The sequence below is a fragment of the Pleuronectes platessa genome, chromosome 4 (assembly GCF_947347685.1).
Source record: "Pleuronectes platessa chromosome 4, fPlePla1.1, whole genome shotgun sequence".
Taxonomy (NCBI): Eukaryota; Metazoa; Chordata; class Actinopteri; order Pleuronectiformes; family Pleuronectidae; genus Pleuronectes; species Pleuronectes platessa.
The window spans coordinates 8,123,090-8,149,595 of record NC_070629.1 but is presented as its reverse complement, the minus strand read 5'-3'; the positions used below and the strand labels follow the sequence as shown (position 1 = coordinate 8,149,595).

The window sequence follows — 26,506 nt, the reverse complement described above, 5'->3', positions numbered from 1 at the left end:
CTGTGTGTGAGTGTAAACTCCGTCTCGTCCGTCTCAAGACAAAGATATGAGATGAGAGAAGTAACTCGCTAGCTTGCTATCATTCCGCTGCTGTTATGTAAAATGGAGTCAATTATTAGAAAAGGAATATATTTAAAATATCTATTCCTCCTTTTATATGAATCAATATCGGATCATTAAGATCGATATTAATCCGAGAATCGTTCATTTAACCCAGCTCTGTTGATTGGTATCTATAAGTTGTGCATTGAGACATTGCATATACTCAAATGCAACACATTCGATGGACTGTGAGACACTGCTTCACCTCTTAATAGAAACAACATTAGCAGTGGTGTCGCTGTCCAGGGCAAGCAGCTACCAAAAGCCCACCAGTGGCTTTGATGTGAATGGCATTTGGCAGGGGAAGAGGAGCTGTGTGAGGCCTCACGTATGGCCAACATCACCAGCCCACCAATGTGTTGAGCAGCTGTGGAAGTGACGGCTGGAGCGTGGCCAGCCCCTGCTCCGTTTGATACAGTGATTTAGCTTTGTGCTCCCTGGCTAACCTCAGCTTTAATGGAGGCTGATGCTTGGCTGAAGGTAGGGCATGCTGGCACAACAGAGAGTCCTCCTCTGGCTCTTGTAGATGTCACATTTACACAAATTAATTCCAAGCGTTCGAGGGATCTAGCTGTTGTCAATTGAGCATTCATGCATTTGTGTGCTCTTAAATGAAAGTGAAACCATAGCGTGTCAAGGTGTGTTTCGTGACTGCTATCCCTCAGTGCATGTAATGACTTTTGGAACAAGTGCGTGTGTTTGTGCGTTGTCTCTGGTTGCGCGGCGTGTCCTGTAACAGTGATCAATGAGTTTGTGTTCGAGTTGGGAGCCGCCATAAGGATCTGTAGTGGTGGTGGGGGACGTTGCTGAGATTGGGCTCCCATGTTAATGAGATCCTTGACTTGAGACGAGACAAGGACAACAGTAAAGCTTTCCCCTCTTTCTCTCCTTTCCTAATGCTTTTTATCCTTTCTTTCCTCCGTCTCCATTTCTGCGTCTCCTTTCGTCCTTCCTCTATTGTTCTCTTCTTCACGTCTCCGTCTTCTGTCCTCTGTCTTTGGATAACATAAGTCAGTATATAAGGGGTTTCAGGCTACCTGTAGTGGTTTTCTGTAACCTATTACCTGCATTTAGAAGGTCTCAGAAAACATTGCCTAAAGTATTAGTTTAAAAAATTAACTGAAGAATTAGGTAAACACTGGAGCACAGTGCTACATGATATGCAGTTGCTGTGCTCAAGTAACATAAACCAAAAGTGGGTGTGTCAGCTGGGTCATACTATTGTACCTCCACCTGTTTGTGTCTAGGCGTGTATTTATAGAGGAACCCGTTACTTGTAATACATGTTATTATGGACTTAAGGTGGCATGTCAAGTCCATCCAGTAAAAGCAGCTAGTAGCTAACAGGTGCCATGAGGTGTGTCCTTGGCTCAGAACAACATTTTGTTCCTGAATCCTGCTTACGTTTGGGAAAAGAAGAAGAGCACATGCCAAAAGAGGAACATAAAGGCTTAAAATAGACACTCACACATCCGCAGACATTTCTAGTGAGATGTCGGCCCTGACGACGCTCAACTCAAACAGCCAGTAGATGTGAGAAATTTCTAGAGTGCTGTCATAGTGCAGGAGCAGACCTGGCAGCCAGCTGAGGAAGCTGGCGGAGGTAGAAAAGCCTGAAAGGGGGAGGAAAACCAGCTCTTGGGAGGAATTTGAGGATTGTGTTTCACTGTTCCAATTTCCCTGTCGTGGAGGGAGGATTAGCGTTTCATTTTTTAAGTATCTGTTGTGGATTAATTTGCAGTGGCAGCCAGTAACTGAAGCTTCACTGCAACACGCATCTCTATACAAGGTGTCTGATTGTGTTAAAGGCGACGCTCCCTCGCTCGCTCACTCTCAGCTCTAGTTTACTCGAGCGTTCTCAGGGTGAGTGGGAGCAGTTTACCTCTTCCGGAGAGGAAGGGGTTAAGCGTCAGGAATGATTGAGGTGTTGGCCGCACGCAGGCTGCTCGGAGGACTGCTGCTACAGATTTTCTCCCATTTTTTACGTTTCCCATTTCCTTAGCTCTTTTACCCTCTGGATTCTTTTTTGTCCTCGCTTTGCCTTTTTTCATACTCTCCTCCTCCTCCTCCTCCTCCTCCTCGTCTTTCTTTATTTCTTCCTAGTTGCTGTCTTCCAGTTCTCTTCAGTGACTTTGTTGCGGCCAATACAGCTATTTTCATCGTAAAATCTCGTAGCGTTATCCAGTACACAATCACCATTTCATATTATCCTCACCTGTGAAAAATGGTTTCAGAAAATGGAGAGAGCACTAGCGAGGCTCTATCTTCTTCTCACCTGCATGTCTCTCCTTATCTACCTCTCTCTTCACCACTGATTCTTTACAACCCTTTCTTTTTTTCCATTTACATCTCTCTTACTCTTCCATTACTCCCTCACTTTATACCTTTTTGTTTCTCCCTTTCGGTCTCTGCTGTGTTTTGTGGGTGTGTAAGGTGTAGCAGGGGCTGCTGGAAGTAGCCTGAGTTAGAAGGAAATGAACCCAATAAATCAAGCTCTTGTCCCTGTCTCTTCCCTGCCCGGACCTGGTGCCTACCAGGCTCTCTGCAGCTACGTGCATTTACACTTGCGCTGTCCAGCAGGAAACCTCCGAACACCAATTTCACTGAATGTCATGGTGTTGTTTCCTCCCCCCCATGTTAAATAAAGGATATGGTCCTTTGTGGGTTGGGAGAGATGTTATGACCTTGGCCTTTTTTCATGGTTTTGCAGATTACATCACAATGTACAGATTAGTTTTTTTTTCTCCTGCAATTCATCGCAGTTACCACGGACGTGCTTGAGAATAAGCTGTTCCTCTTAAGAGGCCATTTCCTTTGTAATTGTTCTGTCTGTAAATTCATAGTAACTTGTGATAGGCGTTATGCAAGTAGGAGTGTATGTCAATGAAAAAATGTTGTTGCAGTTTTTACTGAAAATCATTTTTACATCGGTTGTATCTGCCTCCTTCAATATCACATATTATCACAGGCAGTCTAAATGTCCGTGCTCACTAGTGGTTAGCTGCTACACGATACAGACTCATAAATGATTTTGAGCATATGAATTGGGTCTGACCCGACTACTTGACGCTTAGACTGTTGCCATGGTAATCAATGTCCAAATAAGTGTTTAAATTCTCTGTTTAATTTTAAATTATGTGAATTATCACAAAAATTCCCCAAAGTCCTCAAACAACCATGGCAACATGTTGAAAACCTCAAACATGTAGATTAACATCCAAATTTGTGAAGATGGATGCTGAACAGTGGAGTCCCAGAGAAATTTGGTAAATCATGAATCTGAGTTTGACCAATCACCTGAAAACTCTGAAACTGCTTTCAGACATGCATTGATCTCCGGCTAATCTCTTATCAGGAGGGGCTGTATGGGAGAACACAAATGTCTGGGTCTTCCCCGGAGTTTGCTCCGTCAGCTCTCTTGTAAAGTCTTGAGAATCTCAGAGTTCGCCCATCTGCGAATACAGCAGGATTATGTCTGGAGATTCAGCGACAGGGAGTGGGTGCGTTGATGACATTTCTAACATTTAATGAATACAAAACTGAAAATAATGCAAATATCTCTATTTTTAAATACAAGCCAACAAATTTGTCAAGATTCAAGAGCTTTTTTGTGATTATGGGCCAATGCCGGTGTCAACTTGTTGTTAATAAAAACACTTGCCACCTGCATTCTCTACCCAGGCACCACCACTTGCCCGTATGATCCAGATATTTTCTCGCAGTCTCCTCCTGTGTTCTTCATATGTGAAAGACAAATTAAGTTCATGTCTGAAAATGACCTAAGCAATAGCTTAGCTGTCTTGCATCTGTAAAATGCTGAATGTTAACGTAAGTATAATGTCGAAGTCTGATTTCTGGCCTTGTCTCTGCTTGACTGTGACTCATCAGCAGTTTTTATGTTCTGCCACAGGTTCTGATAGTTTGATGTCTGGAATGCGAATTCCTCCCCTTCAGGACATTGTTGTTTTAATCTTTTTGGCGTTTGTCGTCTCACATACAATCTCTTGCAGATTTTCCTGCAGTCATGTCACCCACTGTCTTCAGTGAAGTGCCACAATGAAGCATCTCTACACCATGATGCTACCATGATGCTTCCATGCATTAACGTAATTGTTGTTTATTCCTATATTTATTCATTAGTGTTTGTTTTCTTTCAGTTATGACTGTCAAACTAGATATTGTATATACATTTCCTGTATGTATTTGTTTTTCAATTGGTTTAAACTGAGCCAGGTCATACAACAATGATGGTAATCTTCAGTTCCACACAGGGTCAGTACTGAAAGCTGTTAAATTACAGTATATGAAGAAAAAAATTGAAAATGCACTTCTATCAGATCCTTACTCAATATCAGCCCATGAGAATAGTTGAGCTATCAGAATCAGTATTGGAAAGTGAAAAATAGTATTGGAACATATCTAGGTCTTTGTCTCCATGTCATTATTGTTGCTCATAAATTATATGCGATTGATATCGGTTGAACCAGATACGAGTGTATTTAAAGTTAAATTATTCTGGATCCTCTCAAATCACACCAATGGAAATTTGGGTATTGTTAAATAAACTGTTTTATAGGCATCGTAAATCAGTGTACAGTATTTTCTCCTTTTTCAAGTTCTGACATTTTAAGCTACAAAAATTAATTTGTGTTCACAACATCTATGTCTTTTATGGTTAAAGAGAAAGCAATACAAATTCAACTTACTTATATCTGTGCTCGGTAGTAAACAAAAAAGTGCTTGCAGGAAATTACTTGTGGTATAGTGTGAGGTAGCACCACTTCCTCTCATAGCTTCCAGGCTCCAGAAACTTGAGATTTGCCCTCAGGGGGCCCTCCTTGTGGGTTGGTGTCTGTGTGAAGTGCACCTGTGCTGCTCCAGGATGATGTGATTTTTAAAAATTTTTTTTAGCTTAAATGTTCACACAAGTCTTAATTGATGTCTTTATAAACACGTTAAGTGCTATTCAGCCTTTTTGTCGTCCTTGACACAAATCTGGCTAAGGGGTGCGCTTTTATAAATTTCAGATAATGTTTGTTTTGCATCTTAGCACACACCTGCTGACACAGGGTGTGTGTTCAGGGAAACGTTAAAAGATTTATGCTGCCCCGGAACTGGAGGACTCAAATTGGGACATGCTGCGACTCCTTAGTCTGTACAACCAGAAGCAGCGAGTTACAGCCTTTGATCAAACAGCTCAGGATCCGGCAAGAGGCACTGGCACATAATGGCAGACTCTAACGTGACACTATCACATAAATTATACAAGCTCAGTCATCACAGTAACTCTTATTCTCTTTATTATCCTAAACCCTTTGCTCACAGATCCCAGGCTCCATGGTGTCATTGTCGTTTTCAGTCTGCTGTTAGCTTGTTAATACACACAGCCGCAGTCGTCCGCTGTGGCAGGACACACAAGGCCACTTTGTTGTTCTCATTTGTACAATGAAGCTGTTAAATTGTCTGTCAGTCTAAACTTGTCCCCCTCTCTCTCTCTTCTGCTCTGTCCCTCACCAGCCTGTGGCAGAGCCCATCCCAATCTGCAGCTTCTGCTTGGGCACCAAGGAGCAGAACCGCGACAAGAAGCCGGAGGAGCTCATCTCCTGCGCCGACTGTGGCAACAGTGGTAAGTGTCAATTTTGGACAAGTAAAACGTGAACTTCTTTTAAAAGGATTTTGCCACCAGCTCAGTTGGTGACATGGTCATACTCTACTAGTACATACTCAAGTAGAAAATACGAACACAGCCGAGTGTAATTTTAGAAAGATTGCACACCTATCTCTGTCCTATGATGTGTGTCCGTCTGCGTCTTTAAATGTCATTTCAGCTACGTTCATCTCTTCCTCTTCTAGTTACATTTCTTTAATCTCTTTCCTCGGGCTCGTCAAATTCCTTTTTCACTGTCTTCATGGCTTACTCTGCAGCAGACAGTTTACAACAGCTTTTGCTTCAGCTTCAGTCAGCATTTACTCTCCTCATACGCTTCATTCACTGCTCACTCTTAAAGGAAGGATTGGTGAGTTGTTCCTGAAAGATGATTTATCTTATCTGTTGAAGTCCTCTTCATGTCCCATCAATAAAGTCATCTGAAAAAGGAAAGAAGCTGGTGCTTGTAGGATTGTAATCAACATACCAAACCATTTCATTCAGACTGAATGAAATAGCCGATTTAAGAGTCTGCGTCTAGCATCTTTTTTTGGCCCTGGTTTTGAAGAGAGGGCTGATGGGAGAGGGTGGGATCTATCGGCTGCATATTGTTGCCCGGTCTTGCTTGTTTTTCCAGCATTGACAACCCTAGTTAAACTAGCTTGAACTTCTTTTCCATCTTCCATTTGCAATGATAATTTTACCAATTTTGACCGTTAAATTTTTTTGAATTCAAATGGTTCAGTTGTAAATTTAATTATATTTATTTCTTTATGGTCTATATGGTAGTCCTGTCGTGGGTTTTTTTTTTGGGGGGGGGGGACATTTGTCTTTCATTTCACTGCTTAAACTGACACCTGACAAATACAAACAGTGATTGAATTCACACACCTACTGGTATTAGTTAGTACATTTGAGATACAATGGATTCCCTGTAAAGTCATTTTTTCTCAGCCAGGAGTTGTAGTATTCATACAAAGGCCTGACATTGCCTGGTGAAAGCAGAGGACAGATTGTTCTTCCCTCAGCGGGCTTCTTTCCCAGACAAGGCTGTCTTGTTTGCTCTTCCTCAAACAGAGCAAAAGCACAGCTCTGACAGATTGTCATTTATGTTTGAACAATCTCTTTGCAGCCAGGTTTGATTCAGTGAGGGCTTTAATTCCAAAAGGAGCCTCTTTTTTTTCTCCTACGATGATGTAAGTGGGTCACAGCTGTCAGTCAGCAACGCCGGAAAGAAATTCTAAAGTTGATTCACTTGTTTTTCTTTTTTGTCTGCCTGTCTGTCTACCTGCAGGCCACCCGTCCTGTCTCAAGTTCTCCCCAGAGCTCACAACGCGTGTCAAGGCTCTGTGGTGGCAGTGCATCGAATGCAAGACTTGCAGCAGCTGTCAGGATCAAGGAAAGAATGCGGTGAGTGGATGAGCGAATATGGCGGCCTGGCAGCCAAACGGCGTCTGTGAACACTCTCTTTAGCTTGAGTGCCAGTTAGAGATGCTGTTAGACATCTCTGTGGTCCTGGGATTGAGCTATTTTAGTCAGGCTTGGTATGATTCCTCTTTTCCTCTTTCTTATCAAGTTTGAATTCATTGTTATTCAAATGTTTGCAGGGAGAGTTATCCATGAGACAAAATGCACAGTATATCAAGATGCACAATGTTAAAATTCATAAAGTAATTGGAGAAAAGAGTCAGTCAGGGTTGATTATATCCAAGTATTGTTAATTTGTAATCTTCTTATTTTTAATTCATAAAATTAAAACTAGGATGACTCTCAGTAGAGCACAAACCTCCACCAAGGCTGAATAGCTCCTTTGAAAAAGCTGTACCAAATTGTACACACTCATAAGCTACATTCACTCATGCACTGAACTCTGCAGTCCCTCAGTATTCAAATGTTCAAATGTCAAGAGTTAGACGCTTCACAGTTTCTGCTGCCAGGAGAAGTCGATATGAGAACACAGCAAGGGATCTCGCTCTGGATTGACCGCAAGCGCCTCTTACACGTGACATGCAAAAATGACATAAAGAAAAAGACAATAGATATCTCCCGGTGAAAAAGTGAGATTACACACTGAGAAAAATGTTAAGAGAGTTTGTGGTGATAAGAGCTGACGACGGTGCTTGTGTGTTGTAAACAAAATCATGTGATCTCCGCAGCAGTGTTAATACGTCACTGCTCTCCGCTGCCCTCGGCCCGCGTCTGTGAAGAGAACCTCTTGCTGGCCTGTACATGTGTGAAGGGCAAACTGCGGGTAAACTCCACCAAAGATTATGAGTTATTCCCTGGGAAATCTGTGAATAAACACTTTATCTCACAATATTAAAGAAAGGGATAAAAAAAAAAAATCCAGAATCATACCCCTGATCCGGATCCACCTCCAAATTTTAGGGATTTGTCCCTGGCTCATACCACATCCTGACAAGTTTTGTGGCATTTTGTCCAGTAGCTTTGTTTAATGCTGCAAACCAACAAAACCATGCTGATGAAAATTTGGAATAAGAATGAGTTTTGACCAGTGGTTTCATTTTCAGTCAGTATGATGACACAAAGTAACATTTTAGTTCATTCTTTTGTTCTGCCGTAAAAAACATCACCCTTGAATCAGGTCACTGAGACCCACCCTGTATAAAAACCTTTGATAATCATCAACACTTGTGTGTCTGTGCTGTACAGGACAACATGTTGTTCTGCGACTCCTGTGACAGGGGTTTCCACATGGAGTGCTGTGATCCTCCCCTCACGCGGATGCCAAAAGGTAAATAAACAGAACTGCTCTTGAAGTCCACCTGTATCAGTCCAACCTTTCATATACATACACGATCTTGATAATCAAAGAAAAATAATTAAACATCTTGTGAGTTATTGGTGCCTATGAACTCTAATGAAACATCCAGTGCTTCATCATGAAGCACCGATGTGTTAGATACATCCCAGTGTTAGTATCTGCACTGGAGCCTATCGTGTCTAATCCACCTCCAGTGTATGTGAACCTGTCTCTTTTTCTCTGTCTCTCAGGCATGTGGATTTGTCAAATCTGCCAACCCAGGAAAAAGGGAAAGACGCTTTTACATGAAAAGGCAGCACAAATCAAACGGCGCTACAGTGCACCGCTGGGACGGCCCAAGAACAGGTAAAGAACTGCCTTTAGCTCATGGTTACTTCTTCAGTGTCAGTACGATGGGGAGCTCAAGCAAGACATAATTTTTCTTACAGCTACGATGTTTATTCTCCGACTGCGCTTATAGACGTGTTTTCCTTTTATTGCCATTTCTTTTCTCTGCCTGTTTGTATAATGTGTCTAAAAAAACAATGTGCAGGGTTAATTTCTGATTTAGTATTTACAGCATTGTTTCACATTAATTACCTAGACATGCCGTTCTCAGCAGGCTGGCAGACCTGGGCATAACACCTGCCACCTCTCCTCACTGTGAGGCTGTCACTCTGATGTGCATGAGAGCACACTGCATGTATGTTTGCTGTACAATTACAATAATCAACATACACTGGCCTCATCCTTCCCATCCGGCAGCTACTGCCACAGACTGACTCTAAGTGTGTGTTCACGTGCTCCCCAGAAGGTTCCATTCCCCAGGTTGAGAAGCTGTTAAATTGACTTCATTGTGTTAATTTGCTATGAAGGCAGGAGGTGGAAAAAGTAAACAAAAATGGGTTGCATTTGTGTTCAGAACATTTCAACACAACCTTGATGCATTAGCCTAATATTTACATGGTGACAAAGAGCAAAGGAAAAAGGATAAAGTGGGACTGACATATTAATCATTTAAAACATTTGCACGTTAGTCATTAAAATATCTGAACAGACTAGACAGGGTTGCTCTGTGCTTATGAGAGATGAATGCACAGTTGGCAAGAGACAAAAATGTAACACATTAGTTACTAGTTAAAGCTGATTGTAAAATTGTAAAAAAAAATGGTTTATAAGTAATGTCAGAAATGTCATTGTTCTTCCTTGAAATGACATGCACATTAATTTGACCAGTCAGGAACTAATTTCAGATTGTTCTGACACCAAATGAACGGCTTAATTTCAGTGGGAAACATTGAACAGTACATATGTAGTTCCACAGGCTGGACTTACTCTGCTTAACCATACTACTTAACTCCTTTTCAGGCCGGGGCGGCCCTTCAAGAAACTTGGGCGTGGTCGGTGGAAGCGTTCGGTCTCGGCCAACTCGTCCTCCAGCTCCTCCTGCGAAGGTTACCCTGGTGACGATCGGCTGCTTTTTTCGATGCGGGACGACGACGACCTTTCACAGAGCGGCCTGCGCTTCAATAACAAGACCAAGGGCCTCATCGACGCCCTCACAAAATTCTTCACACCGTCACCCGAGGGCCGCAAGGCACGACAGGAAGTGGTGGACTACTCCCAGCAGTGCCGCATCCGTAAGAAAGCCAATCGCAAGGGAGAAGGAGATGACAGGGGGGGTAAATATTAGTTTTGTTCATCTGCTTATATACACAACGGGGCAAAAGATATAGAAAACCAAAATTTCCCTGTTGATACTTCGTCTTTCTACAATGGTAATGAAACGTTGTTTGGAAAGTTCGTCTCAACACTGTTACAGAAGTACCCATACATTTTGGGATCTTTCTACTTTCAATTTCTGTCCAGTTCATCATAGAGCAGCTGGCTGTTTAAGTCTAGAGACTGAGCTGCTGGTTTGTCTCATTATCCTACTGTAGGATGACAATTTGACATAGATATCATATATAACTTTGGCACGGCGACTAGGGGTATATTGGTCGTCGGTGTTACCAGTGTTCAGACACATACTAAATATGTAGCTTGCTCACTGGTCACACCGGCTATTTCCTTTTTTTGTAGAAATAAAACTTGTTTGGTTAATTTTGCACTGCAGCAATGAGGTGGAAAGGAAATTGTCTCCTCCACAGTGCAGCACATCATAATCTTGTCAAATGACAAGAGGAGAGTTGAACAACAAGGAAGATGAGTATTTGGTGTTAAAAGATTAGAAAATCCTTAGAAGATCAGATGGGTCAACATGTTTGAGAGCGAGAGGGTTGCAGAGAGCTTCAAACTCTACACTTAAATAACAGCAGAAATCAAAAGTCATCGATCTCACTAAGTCATAATCCAACCTGTTTACCCTGTATGTGTATAAAAAGCCAGCTCAACTAAATATATAACTATCTATAAAAACCATGTGCATTTATGACTCTTGGTTTATAATTTGTATCCGTTTCTGATGTATTGACATGTGTATTCTGAAATTGACACATGACAAGAAAATACCCAAATAAAGTAATAATGATAACTTTATTTGTATAGCACTAATCTAACAAGGTTACGAAATGCTTCACCCAAAACCCCATGGCAAAAGAGGAACGAATTATAACAAAGGTCAATTTTAAGAGCCAAATCATAACATAATAAGGTCAAGACCTTAAATTTATAAATATACCCAACAGTTCCCGCAAGTGCCTGTTGAAAGCAAACTCCAAAATGCAACAGTAAAAGCAAGATTGAGTGTGTTGATCACACATTTAAGCAAGGGTTAGTGGCTGATCCTCTCGGTAGAGCGAAGGTCAGTGGTTCAATGGTTCGATGAGTCTTCCCCGTCTCCATGCCGAAGTGTCCTTTGGCAAGATACTGAACCCCGTACTGCCCCTTATAGAAAAAGAGCTAGCCATAGATGCACTGTATTGATGTGTGTGTGATTGGCAATAAACTGTACTGTTAAGCACTTTGAGTAGTCATCGAGACTAGAAAGATGCTATATAAATACAGACCACTTACCATTTAAGTGGCTAAGCACTTGCAAAGCATTTATGTTATCGGACCCCCCCTACCTACACACTAGTCTTTAACATCATCCCCTCTAGTGAAGCAGCAAACTCCCTCCAAATTAGGGAGAAAATATTGTTTATCAAGGTTTATTCTAAGAAAACCTTTAACCATGTACCAGTGTCTCATTGCCCTCTACCTTCTGTGGAAGGAGCATCATTGTAAAAAATGAATCAGCAGACTTGTCTGACATTCCTCTCTGTAGATTTGCATAATGACCACTGTGTTTCAATCTCCAGACAATCAGGAAGGCAGTGACTGGCGTGACGAAGATGAAAAACTACCGGGCCACGAGAACCTGACGGAAAAAGACATTGAACTGTTTCGACAAATCCAGGAGCTGGCACTGCAGGTAAGCACGCAGGGAGACAAACTGATAAATGTCTTTCAAATTTGGTGAATGAACAGAGATGGGTTAAAGGGACGAGAGAAGATGAGCCAGATTGTAGAGTGAAGCACCATCAGCCGAGGAACCTGAGAGATGGAGTCTAAGACTGCCAGGCTGCAGTCAGTGGACGTGATATTGTGTGCAGACAGGGAGCTGAATTTCATTTGTGAGGGAAATGTTGAGAAAGAGCAGAGTCACCAGCTGCCAGGTTGTAGAAGGATGGTCACCGGCTCAGGGTCTGTGGGATGCCGGCATGTTGGTGGGTGGAAAAGTCAATGAGCTGTGAGAAACCATTGTGTTATAGCACTGAAACAAATTAATTTGCCATGGAACAGCTGCCAGGTTTAGCTTGTATATTAAAATCATCCATTACCATTGATGCAGGGCAAATGGAGCAGACAGTGTAGGATCCAGTGAGAATAAGAGGTTCGGTTTTTAAATGACCAATAGATACATGGACCAAGGGCTGATCAAACAACAACAGCTTCACCACCAGGTAATTAAAGTTTAATGTAGACCTTGGAATTTTGCTTGAATTTCACATTATACTCGTTATTGATGATAAAATCGACTTCCTGTTTGGAAGGGCAGTTCTGGTCAATGTAATATACCCACTACTTTATGTGTCAGATTTGGCAGCAGCCTCACAAGCTCTATAGTTAGTCTAAGTGTCAATTGTCTTATGTTTGAGGGCGTGAGCGTTGAGCAGGGCAGCACTAATGTCAGTGTCCTGCACTGACAGGTTAGCCAGGAGGTAAAGAGAGGAACCATAAATTAGCCTCATTAATGTCCTCTTTCACTGCATCACTGCAGCAGTAGATTGACCTGAAAGTGGGTGTTTGGCTGCTGTCGTAGAAGTCGTATTAAAACACCATCTCAGATCCCGACATGAACATCCACACCAGTGCTCAAGTGTTTGACGCAGGCAGAGTAGTAAGAATTAATGGTGTGTGAAAAGGGCTGATGTCATGATTGAGGCTGAGAAGCAGTGGAAGAGAATACGTGATCATCGTAAAGCGGCAGGCAGGGATGTCCAAACCAGCAATGTGTTTTGAAAGCTTCCCTTATAATTCTTTAGTTATAGTCTTAACTGGATACTGATGTGTTGATGTATGGACTCCCAAGGTGCTTTCAGGCATGCACTGAACTCCAGATAATCTCCAGACATTCATTGAGAATACACTGTATATATATATTTTTTTGTTTTTGTTGTTTCAAATATTCAAATAAGAGTTTTTCCAGCCAGTCCTCTAGTTTAAAACTCAGAAGAATGTATGAATGAGCCAAAGTGAGAAACCAGCAGGAGATCCTTCGCAGGATTCACGCAAGCTGTTGTGTTGATTTGTCGCCGGTGTCGATAAGCTGTAAATAATAACATGTGAACTCTGCAGCCGAATTAAAGTGTTACACCCAGCAGGAATCATGCTGCAACCCCCCTCACCTGAATCCTCTTTAAGTCTGTTCTGTTGTGAACGCCTCTGAGCGGAGAATCTCCTGCTGCGTTGCTCATGTATGAAAAGCAACCTCCAGAGAAAGTCCAAACTCCCCTTGTTTGGAACTTCTGAAAACGGGTGGAGCAGTTCAGTAATTCCTGAGGTGCCTGGTCAATATTGTAGCAAACCTGGAATTGACCTTCCAATGTCTCTCTCTCCCTTTCTTCCTCCATCTTTTTCGTTCACCCCAACAGAAAGTCGGGGTGACGGGTCCACCAGATCCTCAGATGCGCTGTCCGTCAGTTATTGAATTTGGCAAGTTTGAAATCCAGACGTGGTATTCATCTCCCTACCCCCAGGAGTACAGCAGGTAAGCACCATAATGAAGCACAGCAGCAGTAATATGCTTATCTCACTGTCTGCTTGTAGGCGTATAGCTTGCCTCCAGTAAGCTCAATAATAACATTGTTTACAACCACTTCAGTTGGTACTCAGTCAGAGTCAAGAAGCCAAGGAGATTCTGATTTGGTCAGGGTGCAGTATGTACTTTTATGTGACTGCTGAATAAACTGTAACACTTTCTTACCAAGTCTGGTGTCATTAGGTATGTGAAAATACATATGAGAATATTAGCATGGAAGAAACATTTACAGACTCTTTCTGAGCAACAATATATATATATATATATATAAGGGTTTCTAAAATGTGACTGCCAATTATTTTCTTCAAATATCCAATCAATCATTTGGTCCATAAAATGTCAGTGAAGTAAAAAAAAACTTCAGTCCTGTTGCCTTTTTTGCTGGGCAACAGCCCATAACTCTACATAATCACTAAAACTGTCATAGAGCACTAAACTGCAAACCTTTATGTCTTTTACGATACCATGCTACCCTTCCACATAATGATTCTGATACCTGGACCTAGCATATTGGCATATTATTCCCATACATTGCACTAAAAAATAAATAACTTAAAAGACATATTTTAGCTACAGCACGCTACTGACATTTTATGGAAGTTATGATTGCAATCATTGTCGTATGACCTGACGGTTAAACCCGTTGAAAAACAAATGAATGAATATCAGATCATCTTTTTATTATCTAGTTTGCAATCATTCCTGAAAAAGAACTCAAATAAATAAATATAGGAAAACACAGCGGTTACTTTAAATAGCCCAAAACTGAAGCTTTGAATACACAGTACAAGGTAAACAGCTGACATGTTAGCTAGCTCTGACTAATGCTAGACAATCAGAAATCACTTCTTCTTTGTCGCTGTTAAAGCGCTACTTGGCAGTGCAGCGCAACCGCTGTCAGAACATCTGCAGCTGTAACCAGTGAAACTAGAATCGATGAGGAATTTTATTAATTGGTAAAATAGTTCCTGATATATGTACAAAACACTGAGTTATTCAGCTGTTTATTTCAGTTCAAGCTGGGACTTTTTACGACTGCACCTCACTCTTCCTTCATTCTTCTCCCCCTCTCCCTTCCCAGGCTACCCAAGCTCTACCTGTGCGAATTCTGCCTGCGCTACATGAAGAGCCGCAGCATACTCTACCAGCACATGAAGAAGTGCAACTGGTTCCACCCTCCTGCCAACGAGATCTACAGGAAGGATAACGTCTCTGTATTTGAGGTGAGTTCACTGTTCAATATGATGAAAGGTTGCATGGTTATAGTTGAACAGCAAACAGAAGATATATTGTGAGTGAATGAAGATGGATGACACTGAAACTAACCAAACAACCGGTCTCTGTTGACTCTTCTGCACAAAGTGTCTACATTTTTGTCATGGTAGTCACCTCAGAGCAGTGAATCGTTCATCATATATGTACCAAGACCCACTAAATATTATCACTGATAATTAGAGATCAGAGATAATGTTACACACCTGTTCTTTGCTACCTCCCAAATGAACTGACAGTTATGTTATTACTCCAGTATGTGATGTTATCTACCACAGTTTGGAGGATTGGAAGAGTTCATAATTACCGATTTCCAGTTAAGCTCCTCTTCTGGGTCTTGTAGCACAACAGCAGTTTCAGTGGAGTGTTGCCTGCAGGCCATGGCCACTGCTGCTTCTTTTTCCTCACTCTGCGGTCCGTCCTGGCTCCAACGAGAGCAGAGATAGCTGGCGAGCTGCCAATCTGAACCTCCCTCCGTTTCTCTGTACAGCTCTTTGTTTTTCTCCGCTGCCCCATCTATCTGTCAGCCTCTAGAGACTCCGCTGAGATCATTGCTCGACACTAACTTCTGCTCCATTCACTTTCACTCCTGCTGCTCAACTCACAACCAGCACATTAAAGATGTACTTCTGGACTGTTCCTGAGATTCTTTCATTTAGGAAACTGTCTGTTGGTGTTGCACTCATGTGTTTCTTCACTGATCCCACAACAGGTTGATGGGAATGTGAGCACGATCTACTGTCAGAACCTGTGTCTGCTGGCCAAGCTGTTCCTGGACCACAAGACCCTCTACTACGACGTGGAGCCCTTCCTCTTCTACGTCCTGACACAGAACGACGGCAAAGGCTGCCACCTCGTCGGCTACTTCTCAAAGGTTTGTTTGCGATGCTTGACATTAGGGCTGAGCAATTAATAGAAAATTTATCAAAACCGCCATTTATAACCTCACTGACTTAATCGTGCTCATCTTGGTTAATTTGTTTAATACTTTCCCCGCTGCTCAAAAATCCTAGAGGAAACACTGCTTAGTATTATATTGTTAAATTCACATTACATTGTAACGAAATGCTACATTGAGTCATCATCAAATTATAAAAAATATGAACTTCATTAGAAAAAAGATCCCAGCTTTAATACTTCCGCATATTTCACATACAGACCTTGTCAGAGAATTATCAGGGCAATGGTAAACAAAACATAAAATGATCGTTCATTAATTTTAATTGAGGTAAAGGTTTGAAATAATGTCGATATGGATTTGAAGTCATATCGCCCTGCAGTACTTGACATCATTCCTGTGCTGGATTGAACCTCCACAGCCTCCGAGCGATGTTACATTTCTTATGAATTTTGCATGCGTCTTATCCATATGGGTCTTATCCATATTCATTTTGATGGGATACATACAAACGCTCTGTATATTATAATCACCCAGCACAAACCTAAACCACTTAATGAACCAACATGAAGAGGAAATGATTTCACATTAAGAGAAATTGAAATGCGTTGGCATCACCCCACACTGGCACATTTCAACAAACCCACAAATGCTCATGATGTGTCTCAGATAAACAGTGGGTGCTGTGAGCTCCCCTGCCCCTCTGTGGAGTTTGCAGTCGCAGGTGCTCTAATTAACATGCGACCACGCTGCCAAATAACAGCAGCGAGTGAGTGAGCGGATGCGGTATCATCTCTGCTCTACACCCACACAGCGCTGTTTTTGGAGCCTTGATTTTTTTATCTAATGGTTGTCTGTGTCTTTTTCTATTTTCCAGGAGAAGCACTGTCAACAGAAATACAACGTATCATGCATCATGATTCTTCCACAGTACCAGCGCAGGGGCTATGGACGCTTTCTCATAGACTTCAGTAAGGCTTTCAGCTTTAAACATAACAAAGAAAACACAGTGATAAGACCGATAACTGAGAAAATGTCTTGATAAATATATATATATATATATATTTTTAATAGTGTTGTTTAACATTTTATATGGTGTGTCCGCCCTTGATTTATTCGTCCCTCCCCACAGGTTACTTATTATCAAAGCGTGAGGGACAGCCTGGATCTCCAGAGAAGCCTTTGTCGGACTTGGGTCGGCTGTCCTACATGGCCTACTGGCGCAGCGTGGTGCTGGAGTGTCTCCACGAGGTCCGTGACCGGCAGATCTCCATACGACAGCTCAGCAAACTGACGGGTATCTGCCCGCAGGACATCACCACCACCCTGCACAGCCTCACCATGCTGGAGCAGCGAGGAGAGAGGTCAGAGTCAGGACACAGCAAACCCTGAGATTACAACTCAGTTCAAAGACACTGCAGTGATTGTGTTGTCTCATGTATTACGAACTTCCTTTCAGATTGCGTGGCGTTTAAATTTTCTCAATGAGCTGCACATGTTAATTCATTCTCACCGTCATTATTGACCTTTCTCTAATAACACTGATGTGGAAAAAGAAATGTCAGTGGTAGCATCTGAATGGTTGCAACATGTCACTAAATGGTGACAGTATGAAGCTCTGACCAGACTTCTAATGTAGTTACATGTAAACATACCAGTAGTCTTTTGATTGTGCATCAATGAAGTTACAGTTTAAAAAAAATTTATAAAAATACAAGTTGACATACCCAGGTTGCAATTACTAAAATAAGATAAGATAATCTTTTATTAGTCCCACAATGGGGCAATTTAGATTACAGCAGCAAGACTCAAAATAGGCATCAGTTATAATAAGTAACATGCAATACTGGTAAGTAAAGGGCTAGGAATATAATAGACTTCTACCCTCTAAACATGCTCGTTGTGCAACAGTAATAGTCATCCCTGTGAAACACAGGGGCCCAGGGGCAGTACGAGGGTCTGTCTACACACATTCGCTGCAGTATATGGATTTAACAAGGCTTTCAGGCAGAGAATTTGATTGGATGATTTTAAGTAATCGATTTACTTGAGGAATCGCTTCAGCCCTAGTCAACATCAAGTATCCAGACCGTGTGCAATGACTCTTGAAAAATGTCAAATATGGTTAGAAAAATCAGCTAAGAAGTCTGGAATTTTTAAATGGAAATTGTACAGGAACCCTGTTACAGGTTCTGCTGGTAATGAACCACAGTCTGGTGGCACAACAAGCATCAATTGCCAAAACAAAACTAAAGCAACTTCCGCTGAAATGCGGGCTTCTCTCCAAAAAAGTTCCGTGGCGATTTGAAAATATTCATTAAGGAATTGCGTCTCCGTCAGTTTACCATTATTTATTTTTTATTGTGCCGACACCTCAAGGATAACTGAATTGCATTATACCAAGTAGCACCTCAGTTTTGGTTAAAGATGGTGCTATTCTGTGATGCCAAGTTATGAGCAGAACTGTGTCTACATACACTTATAACAAGCTAACATTAACACACTGGTGTGGATGTACTCACACACATACTGACATACATGGTCATTTATCTGGTTTACTGCACCCGTATGTAGAAAAGCATGCAAACTTAGTCCTAACGCTCTTGTCTCTTTGTTGGTTTGTTTTTAGACTCGTCCTGGTGCGAAGGGACAAGCTGGTGACGAATCACATGAGTCGTCTCAAGGCTCGGCCGCGGCAGCTGGAGGTCGACCCCGAGTGTCTGCGCTGGACTCCCGTCATTGTTACCAACACCGTGGTCTCTGACGCTGATGGAGATGATGATGATGATGACGAGGAGGAGGACGAAGAACCCAGGAAAGACATCCACAAGGAGGTAAGTGCATTTCATTTCTATGCTTCAAATGGAGATGATGGATTAATGCACCCGTTCGTATTGATATCTTATGTATTATTTTACTTTATCTATCAACAGATCAAACCAATTCACAAGGTCCCTCCAATGTCCTGGCACATGCGCCAACGGAAGAAAAGGGAGCAGGAAGAGGAGGAGGAGGACGACGATGACGACGATGATGATGACGATGATGAAGAAGAGGAAAGGAAGGGCTTTTTGGGGTTTCCCCTTGGCCAAAGCTCTCCAACTTCCCCTCCCATCCGCTGTCCACCCCCTGTCCAAGAACCACCACGACCCCCTCCGCCAACAAACGGAGAACGCAGACCACGGGGACGCCCACCCAAAAACTGGCCTTGGGGCAAGGTGAAGGACACTGCAAGGGTTGGAAGGCCACCTAAGATTCGCCCCGTGGAGGATGATGACGATGATGATGAGCGAACAGAGGGAGGAAAAGCCACTGGCTCTGCCATAGGCCCCCCCTCCCTTTTCTCCCTCGACAGACAAGAGTCCACAGCCTTTCACTCACTAGACATGCCCCGGCACCCCTCCATAACCCCTGCACGAAGAGGGCGGCCTCCAGGGAAAAAGACAGTCCCAAAGCCCAGACTGAGTGAAGGGCCTGGTGAGGGGCTGGCACAGCTTCCTTTGGTTTCCAGGTTAAATGAGCCTCCGTCTGTCAGGAAGAGCTGCTTCAGTGAAAGCAGTGAGGAGGATGACGATGATGAAGATGACGATGATAGGAGAGCTTGCTCCCCACCCATCCTCACTAAGCCTCCTATGGGGCTCAAATGCAAGGTAAGAAATGTTAACGTTATTGATACTGTAATAACATCTCAGAATTAAATCCTCAACTAAATCTCAGTTTCAGTTGAAGTAGGTCTGTAGCAACGTTTGCAACGAAATTCAAAAGTACATCTTTCTTTCCACCCAGAAGCCCCTGAGGAAACGTCGCTTTCGCCAGCGCAGCCACCCTCACAGCAGCGTAGTGACAGAGACCATCTCTGAGACCACGGAGGTTCTGGACGAGCCCTTCGTAGACTCTGACTCAGAGAGGCCTATGCCCAGATTAGAGGAGGAGACGCCACTGGGTCACCCACTGCGCCGTTACCCCCCAGCTCGCTCTGCATTGAGGTTATCCGACCCAGGACCCAAAAGAGGCCGGCATTCCAACCTCTCAGATTCAGAGGAAGATGGTGAGTAGAGATGGTTTAGCTGTTGGTCATTCCATGCTAGACCCTACCACTTCATGTCATAGATTGTTGTAAAAACTTGAATCAAGTTCAAGGAACCTTGTATTTGATTCACTTATAAAAGGGATTCACTAGTAAAAGTGGGTAAAATCAGCAATTTAAATAAATGTATTAACTGTTTTATAGACATACAATGAATAGTATCACTTCACCATAAAATAGTATTATGGATATAAAAATAATCGGAATAATCCAAAATCTGTATAAATAATAACAATGACAATCTGGTTGCCAGAAACCTGCTCAGGTAAAGATTTAGAATTTAGTTAATTGTATTCTCTCATTATAAATTACCATTAGACTTATTCAGATGTTCAATAATTGTTTCAATCCATTTCAGTGATAGACTATTAGTGAGGCCCAGAATACTTATACAAGGAATCGCAGACAAAAAATTGAGAGCCAAACTTCAAAGATTCATAACTAAAAGAAGTATTGATTTGACCAAAAGGATTTTGCAATGTTCCATGAATTTAAAATAACATTTTGCTGAATTTTATTTAAAAAATTCTCAACATTAACTAGTTAAACGTCATAACTCTGGATGACTTGACATGGAATGACTCCTACAAAGCAATGATAATTGCACAGGTAGTGTTTTCTCTAGCTTTATCTAACACTGGCTTATTTTCTTATCTCCTCTCAGAACTAACACCTGTGCTGAAGCCTGTGGCAGCTCTGCCAGCAATTCCATCAAAGACCCTAGAAGCCAACTCTGACATCCCAGTGAAGAAGAAGAAAGGCTGGCCCAAAGGAAAGAGCCGCAAACCACTGCACTGGAAGAAACGGGGACCTGGTAAACCACCTAGTGGCGGGCCCAGCCAGAGAGGGGCTGCAGATAGCCAGGCCTTAAGCGGGGATCCCCCACCCCCTAAAATCAAGATGAAGCCAGGCCGCAAGCCCCGCAGCTGGTACCTGCAGCGAGCCCAAGAAGAGGCCGAGAGGCAGGAGCAAGAAAGACAAAGGCTGTTGGAGCAGCAGCTTGACAAAGACCCTCAGCTGCTCCAGAAAGACGATCGTAACACCAAGCGAGTATGCTTAACCAGCACTGATAGAGACACCAAACAGAAAGACTCAGACGAAGAGGACGACTATCTCTCTAAGCCTGTTGAGCAGAAGGTGCCCAAGAGACGAGGGAGACCGCCCAAGAACCGCAACCTCTGCCAGCCGCCACAGCCTGCCCCCAAACCCCCTCCTCCCTCTGAGCCAGAGGAGGAAGAGGAGGAGGACGAAGAAGAAGAGACTGAAAGAGCCTGGGAAGAGGACAAGCCGAGCCGTCCACTGTCCCGTCCCCTGCTGTCCCCTTCTTCCTCCTCTTCCACATCAGGGCCCCGGGCTCCACAGTGCCGGCCCCAGGACACAGATATGGGCGACAGGGAAGAAGACGATGATGATGATGAGAGGGAGGAAGAGGAGTGTGGCAGTATGGGCAGTGGTGGCGGTAGCATCAACAGACGAACAGCCGTCACACCAGGTTCAGGAAGCAGGCGCAGTGAAGACCACGATGCAGACGATGAAGGTGACGGACACTTGGAGGAAAAGAGCAACAGCAGCAACAACAGCAGTAAGAAAAGAAAAAGTCAGGACTCGGAAGATGACGAAGATGATGATGACGAGGAGGAGGAGGAGGAGGAGCCTGCCTCCCAGGCAAGCTCTCCACCGGTTAAAGAAGAACCCCAAGCCGGAGAGGCTTTTTTAGACATGGAGAACAGCGTGGCCCGGGACTATGTCAGCAAACAGGAGGAGGAAGAAGAGGAGGAGGAGGAGGCTGAAGAGGAGGTGCAGGTCACCAAGTGTCGGCCCTCCTCGGCTGACCCGCAGCAGGAAGAGCGGCGGCGCAGAGAGCAGGAGGAGTCTGCTGCAGCTGCGGCAGCAGTGGAGACAGTCACAGCCATGTCTGTTCCCTCTGAGCCCATGGAGCTCCAGCCTCTGCACCCTGACGACAAGGACGTCACACTTTTAATGGAACCCCAGCACACACACACACACTCTCACCCTCACCAGCATTCTGAATTCAAAGAGGAGCTGGGCCACCATCACCCACACCACCCCCACCACCACTCTAACGAGCTAGACCTGGAGACTATGCAGGCCGTCCAGTCCCTGACACAGGGGGAAGCCCAGGACGAAGAGACTGAGCCCCAGCCACACCACGGGGCTTACCAGGACTGTGAGGAGACTTTAGCTGCCTGCCGGACCCTGCAGAGTTACAGCCACGCGGGGGAGACGGAGGAGGAGGCCCTGGCCTTAGTAGAGGAGTGTGGGGCCTCCCAGCACAGCAGTCCCCTCCCCAATCCCCCTGTACCACCCCTACCCAGTCAGTCTGTGCGCTCGGTTAATAGTCCGGGGTTGCCCTCAGGTATCATGGACACAACATCAGCGGGGCAGAGAGGAGGGACACCTATCCCCCCAGGAGCCGGGGGCAATGGTGGAGGTGCTGGAACGGGGTACACCCAAATCACACCAGAGCATCCCAGCTCTCTGTCTGCCCCATCCCAGCAGAACATGGAGACATCGCCGATGATGGACGTGCCATCTGTATCAGACCACTCGCAGCAGGTGGTTGACAGCGGCTTCAGCGACCTTGGCAGCATAGAGAGCACCACAGAAAACTATGACAACCCCAGCAGCTATGACTCCACCATGGGTGGAGGGGGCAACGGAGGCGGGAACGGGGGCAACGGAGGAGGGATGTCAGCTGCTGTTATTACAGGAGCTTCCACAGCTTCTTCCTCTTCAGCCTCCTCTTCTTCCAGCTCGGCCACACCATCCTCCTCCAACAGCTGCTCCTTTGTGCCAGCCCCCACCCTCACATCACCCTCGGGTACCGGAGGATCCCAGCTAGCGATGGGCAGCTGTAGCCTCATTCAGCAAACAGGACCAGGGCCCAACAGTGGGCCAGTTGCGAGTAACGTAGGCAGTGGTGTGCCCCAGCCCCCACCACCCCCACCCCCATCCAACACCCCCAACTGTGGCATTAAGTCTCCTCAAAGCTGTGGTGTGATTGAAAGGCCTCCCAGCGCCAACCACCAGCAACAGCAGCAGCAGCAGCAGCAGCAGCAACAACAACAACAACAACAACAGCAGCAGCAGCAGCAACACCAGCAGCAGCAGCAACAACAGCAGCAGCAACAACAGCAGCAGCAGCAGCAGTCCCAAAAAAAGGTTCCTCAGCAGCCTACGCAGCAGCAAGCCCCCAACCCTCAGCCCTCAGCACCGCCACCACCACTGCAGCAACAGCAGCAGGCATTGTCCCAGTGTAGCATGGGTAACGGGTTTGCCTCCACGCCCATGATCATGGAGATACCCGAGAGTGGAGGCGGAGGAGGTGGCCGCACCCTCTATGAGCGCATGGGTCAGGATTTTGGCACAGGGGGCTACCCACAACCCTCTGCAACATTCAGCCTGGCCAAACTCCAGCAGCTCACCAACACCATCATGGACCCCCACGCCATGCCCTACTCTCATTCAGCATCAGTCACCTCCTACGCCACAAGTGTTTCTCTGTCCAACCCGGGGCTGGCCCCTTCACCCCACGCTCCCCTCCCTCAGGGCCAGCCCACTATGACGCCGCCTCCCAACCTCAGCTCTGGCTCCATGAATCTAGGCTCCTTGCAGCTGCAGTGCAACATGCCCGGCACCAACATTGGCCTGGGACCCCCGCCGCACACTCAGAGGCTACAGGGCCAGATGGCTACAGTCAAAGGCCACATTTCCATACGGTCCAAAGCCACCCAGCAGCTGGCCCCAGCCCCACACCAGCAGCAGCTCTATGGCCGCAGCTCAGGGGCCGTGGCCATGCAGGGCACGCCACGCACCTTGGCTGTGCAGCGTGGCATGATGCCAAACCTCATGCCCACACCGGCACAGTACAATTCCATGAACATGACACCCCTAAACGCCATGTCTGCCGGCTACCGAATGCCCCAACCCATGATGAACAGTGGTTATCACGGCAATCCCCCTTACATGAACCAGGCAGCTCAGTACCCCATGCAGATGCAAATGGGCATGATGGGAGGGCAGGGTTACCCACAGCAGCCTATGCAGCCCAATCACCACGGCAACATGATGTACACTGGCCCCTCCCATCACAGCTATGCTGGTGTCCCAAAGCAGTCGCCGTACATGAGTAGATGAGCAGCCAGGAACTGAAAAAGGAGGCACTAGGCCAGAGCTGATTCTTGCTGTACTCTAAATGTCCAATGCTCCTGCTCACCCTCTCCAGTGCCTCAGCGGGTACCAGGGAGAGCGCCTGAAAGAAACAGAGAGGGTCTTTGGGGTTCCTGTTTTTCTATGTTGAGATTTCGTCCCCTTTTATTTGGGTTCGTCTCCCCTCCCCTCCCAGCTGGCTGTGTATGGGAGCAAGGCTGAAGGGTTTCTGGCGCGGGGTGTGTACATGGACCACGACAGTGCCATGCTGCTTCGTGTCAGGCGAACACAGTCGGCAAACGTGGCTTCACACAGACGCAGGAGACTCCACCTCCTCGTCAAGTGCAGGAGGAGAGACGGGGAGTACAAGAACAACGAGGAAAGACAAATCAGGAGTACCTTGCTTTGTCAGACTGCGAATGAAAACTGAATATATTCAAACATGCACACAATCTTTTAATTAAAATAGGAAGCCTTACCTTGAAAAAAGAAAGACAGTGAAACATAGTAGGCGGACTCTTGTTTTGTTTTGTTAAACATGATGTTAAATCTTATTTTTGTTGTCGATGTTTTTGTTGATTGTTTTTTTAAATACTTGTGTGCAGTCAGACCTCTTATATGCTTTGGTCTTTATATGTGCAGTGATACACTCGCGCTCTCTCAGAAATACCCAAACATCTCTGCAGGCCACCCGGTCACACAGCTTTTCACCTGGTTCCAGAAAAGCATAGGAGCGGGACCTCCGGTGTGCGAGCTGTTTTTTTTTTTTTTTTTAGAGTTTTTGTCTTCCTGGAATGGACAGTGTTGTTGTACCAAAACACAGCAAAGACACAGAGGAGAGGAGCGCGTTACTGTCCATTTTATGTCCATAAATAAAATAAGTAGCATTATTTTCCAGTTTACCGCCGCTCTGAAACGTTTAGATGTAAATATTCTGGTACTTCCCAATATCCAGCACACACAAACACACACAGGCTAGCTGTCGCCAACTGGTGGCTGGCTCAGGAAGCATTCAGCTGTTCCACACTCCACTGAAAGACGGTGTACAACGTCAGCCTTTTTTTTTTAGCAGTTTAGGAAATGCAGAACAAACAGTGGGATTCCCATTTAACTGCTTTAAAGGAAATTATAGCTGACATCCCCTCTTTAAGTGTTAGTGACCCAAAGAGGTCGAGGAGTCTGCTTTTGAATGGTGTATTCTGTTGAAACTGTATTTTTTTGTTGTTCTTTTTGCAAAAATCTGCACTCCCATTGGCTAGAAACGTGGCAGTAAGACAGTATGCCTTTTATAAAAGGTGTGCCTAATTGCCTGATCTAGTGCATGGACTGGCCCTCCTATAGAGAGGCACACTCTACACATGAAAGCAGGGTCAGAGGGGAGTTAGTGTTCCGCGGTCCTGTCGGCTATGGAGGTGAACGGTTGACCTTGTTGCTCCATGTACCAGTATTCAAAGTCAAAAGAGGAGTTTTTCGGTTTCTTACAGACGTGACATTGCATACTTAAGTTGTGTGTATTGTTCTCTTCTGTACTTCCTTTTTGTTGTGTTTCTTTCTGAATTTTATCAGACTGGGCAGCTTTCTTTTATGACACGAGCTGACTCTTTTTGACTTTAGAAAACCTATTGTAGAGAAAATGTTTTTTCTATAATATAAAAGGAAACTCTGACATTGATATTGGTACTGTCATTTTTTCACTTATGTTTCAGGAAAAAAAACAATACATATTTTTTAGCTCGCCTCTTGGGTAATACTTACTAAGAAATTCAAAATTTAAAAAAATTACCACTCACTTTTAGTGACTTTAAGATGCCTTTAACTGCTCCATTCCATCTCATCTCTAGAGTTTTTCTATCTTTGTGTAGTATATTAATGCTATTTTAAACAAAAGGACTACAAATATCTAAAGGTCACTTGGCATTCTTTTTTTTTTACAACTTGTGTGTGTATAGGATGACTTCCTTACATTTAAGAGGCATGTAAAAATGAGCTCAGTATATTTCTGTCTGTTTATATCGCTTCCCTTTTTGTATCCTTTGTAATTGTACATGTTGCGTTGTATGCTAAGAGATGGCGCAAAATAAAGAGGCGTGACAGCTGGGCAAACAGTGAAGGTTGTTTTGCGCCCAGCAGCCTCAACTCTCGACTCTGTCCCTGTATGTATTTCCATTTATTCGTTTTTTTTTTGTTTTTTTTCTTAGCAAGTACTTTCAAAGAACTCTGTACATTTTAACATAAAATGAAAATAAATTATGTTGAGCCAT

At 44.3% G+C, this 26,506-nt stretch overlaps 1 protein-coding gene across 6 annotated transcripts in view; it reads left to right on the top strand.

Moving 5' to 3' along the window:
• Window positions 1-26,506, top strand: part of kat6a (K(lysine) acetyltransferase 6A) — a 35,276-nt gene extending 8,770 nt beyond the window's left edge. For 3 of the 6 annotated variants that reach the window (XM_053420561.1, XM_053420563.1, XM_053420562.1), the window contains exons 3-18: window positions 4,113-4,208; window positions 5,620-5,728; window positions 7,044-7,159; window positions 8,423-8,504; window positions 8,765-8,879; window positions 9,882-10,195; window positions 11,816-11,928; window positions 13,652-13,767; window positions 14,900-15,041; window positions 15,803-15,964; window positions 16,866-16,959; window positions 17,121-17,352; window positions 18,618-18,822; window positions 18,922-19,638; window positions 19,775-20,036; window positions 20,740-26,506. In XM_053420561.1, the coding sequence (XP_053276536.1) occupies window positions 4,113-4,208; window positions 5,620-5,728; window positions 7,044-7,159; window positions 8,423-8,504; window positions 8,765-8,879; window positions 9,882-10,195; window positions 11,816-11,928; window positions 13,652-13,767; window positions 14,900-15,041; window positions 15,803-15,964; window positions 16,866-16,959; window positions 17,121-17,352; window positions 18,618-18,822; window positions 18,922-19,638; window positions 19,775-20,036; window positions 20,740-24,233 (6,369 nt within the window). In that variant the 3' untranslated portion in view covers window positions 24,234-26,506. The remainder of the gene's footprint in view (window positions 1-4,112; window positions 4,209-5,619; window positions 5,729-7,043; window positions 7,160-8,422; window positions 8,505-8,764; window positions 8,880-9,881; window positions 10,196-11,815; window positions 11,929-13,651; window positions 13,768-14,899; window positions 15,042-15,802; window positions 15,965-16,865; window positions 16,960-17,120; window positions 17,353-18,617; window positions 18,823-18,921; window positions 19,639-19,774; window positions 20,037-20,739) is intronic. The other 3 variants (XM_053420566.1, XM_053420565.1, XM_053420567.1) reach the window with 3 other exon arrangements.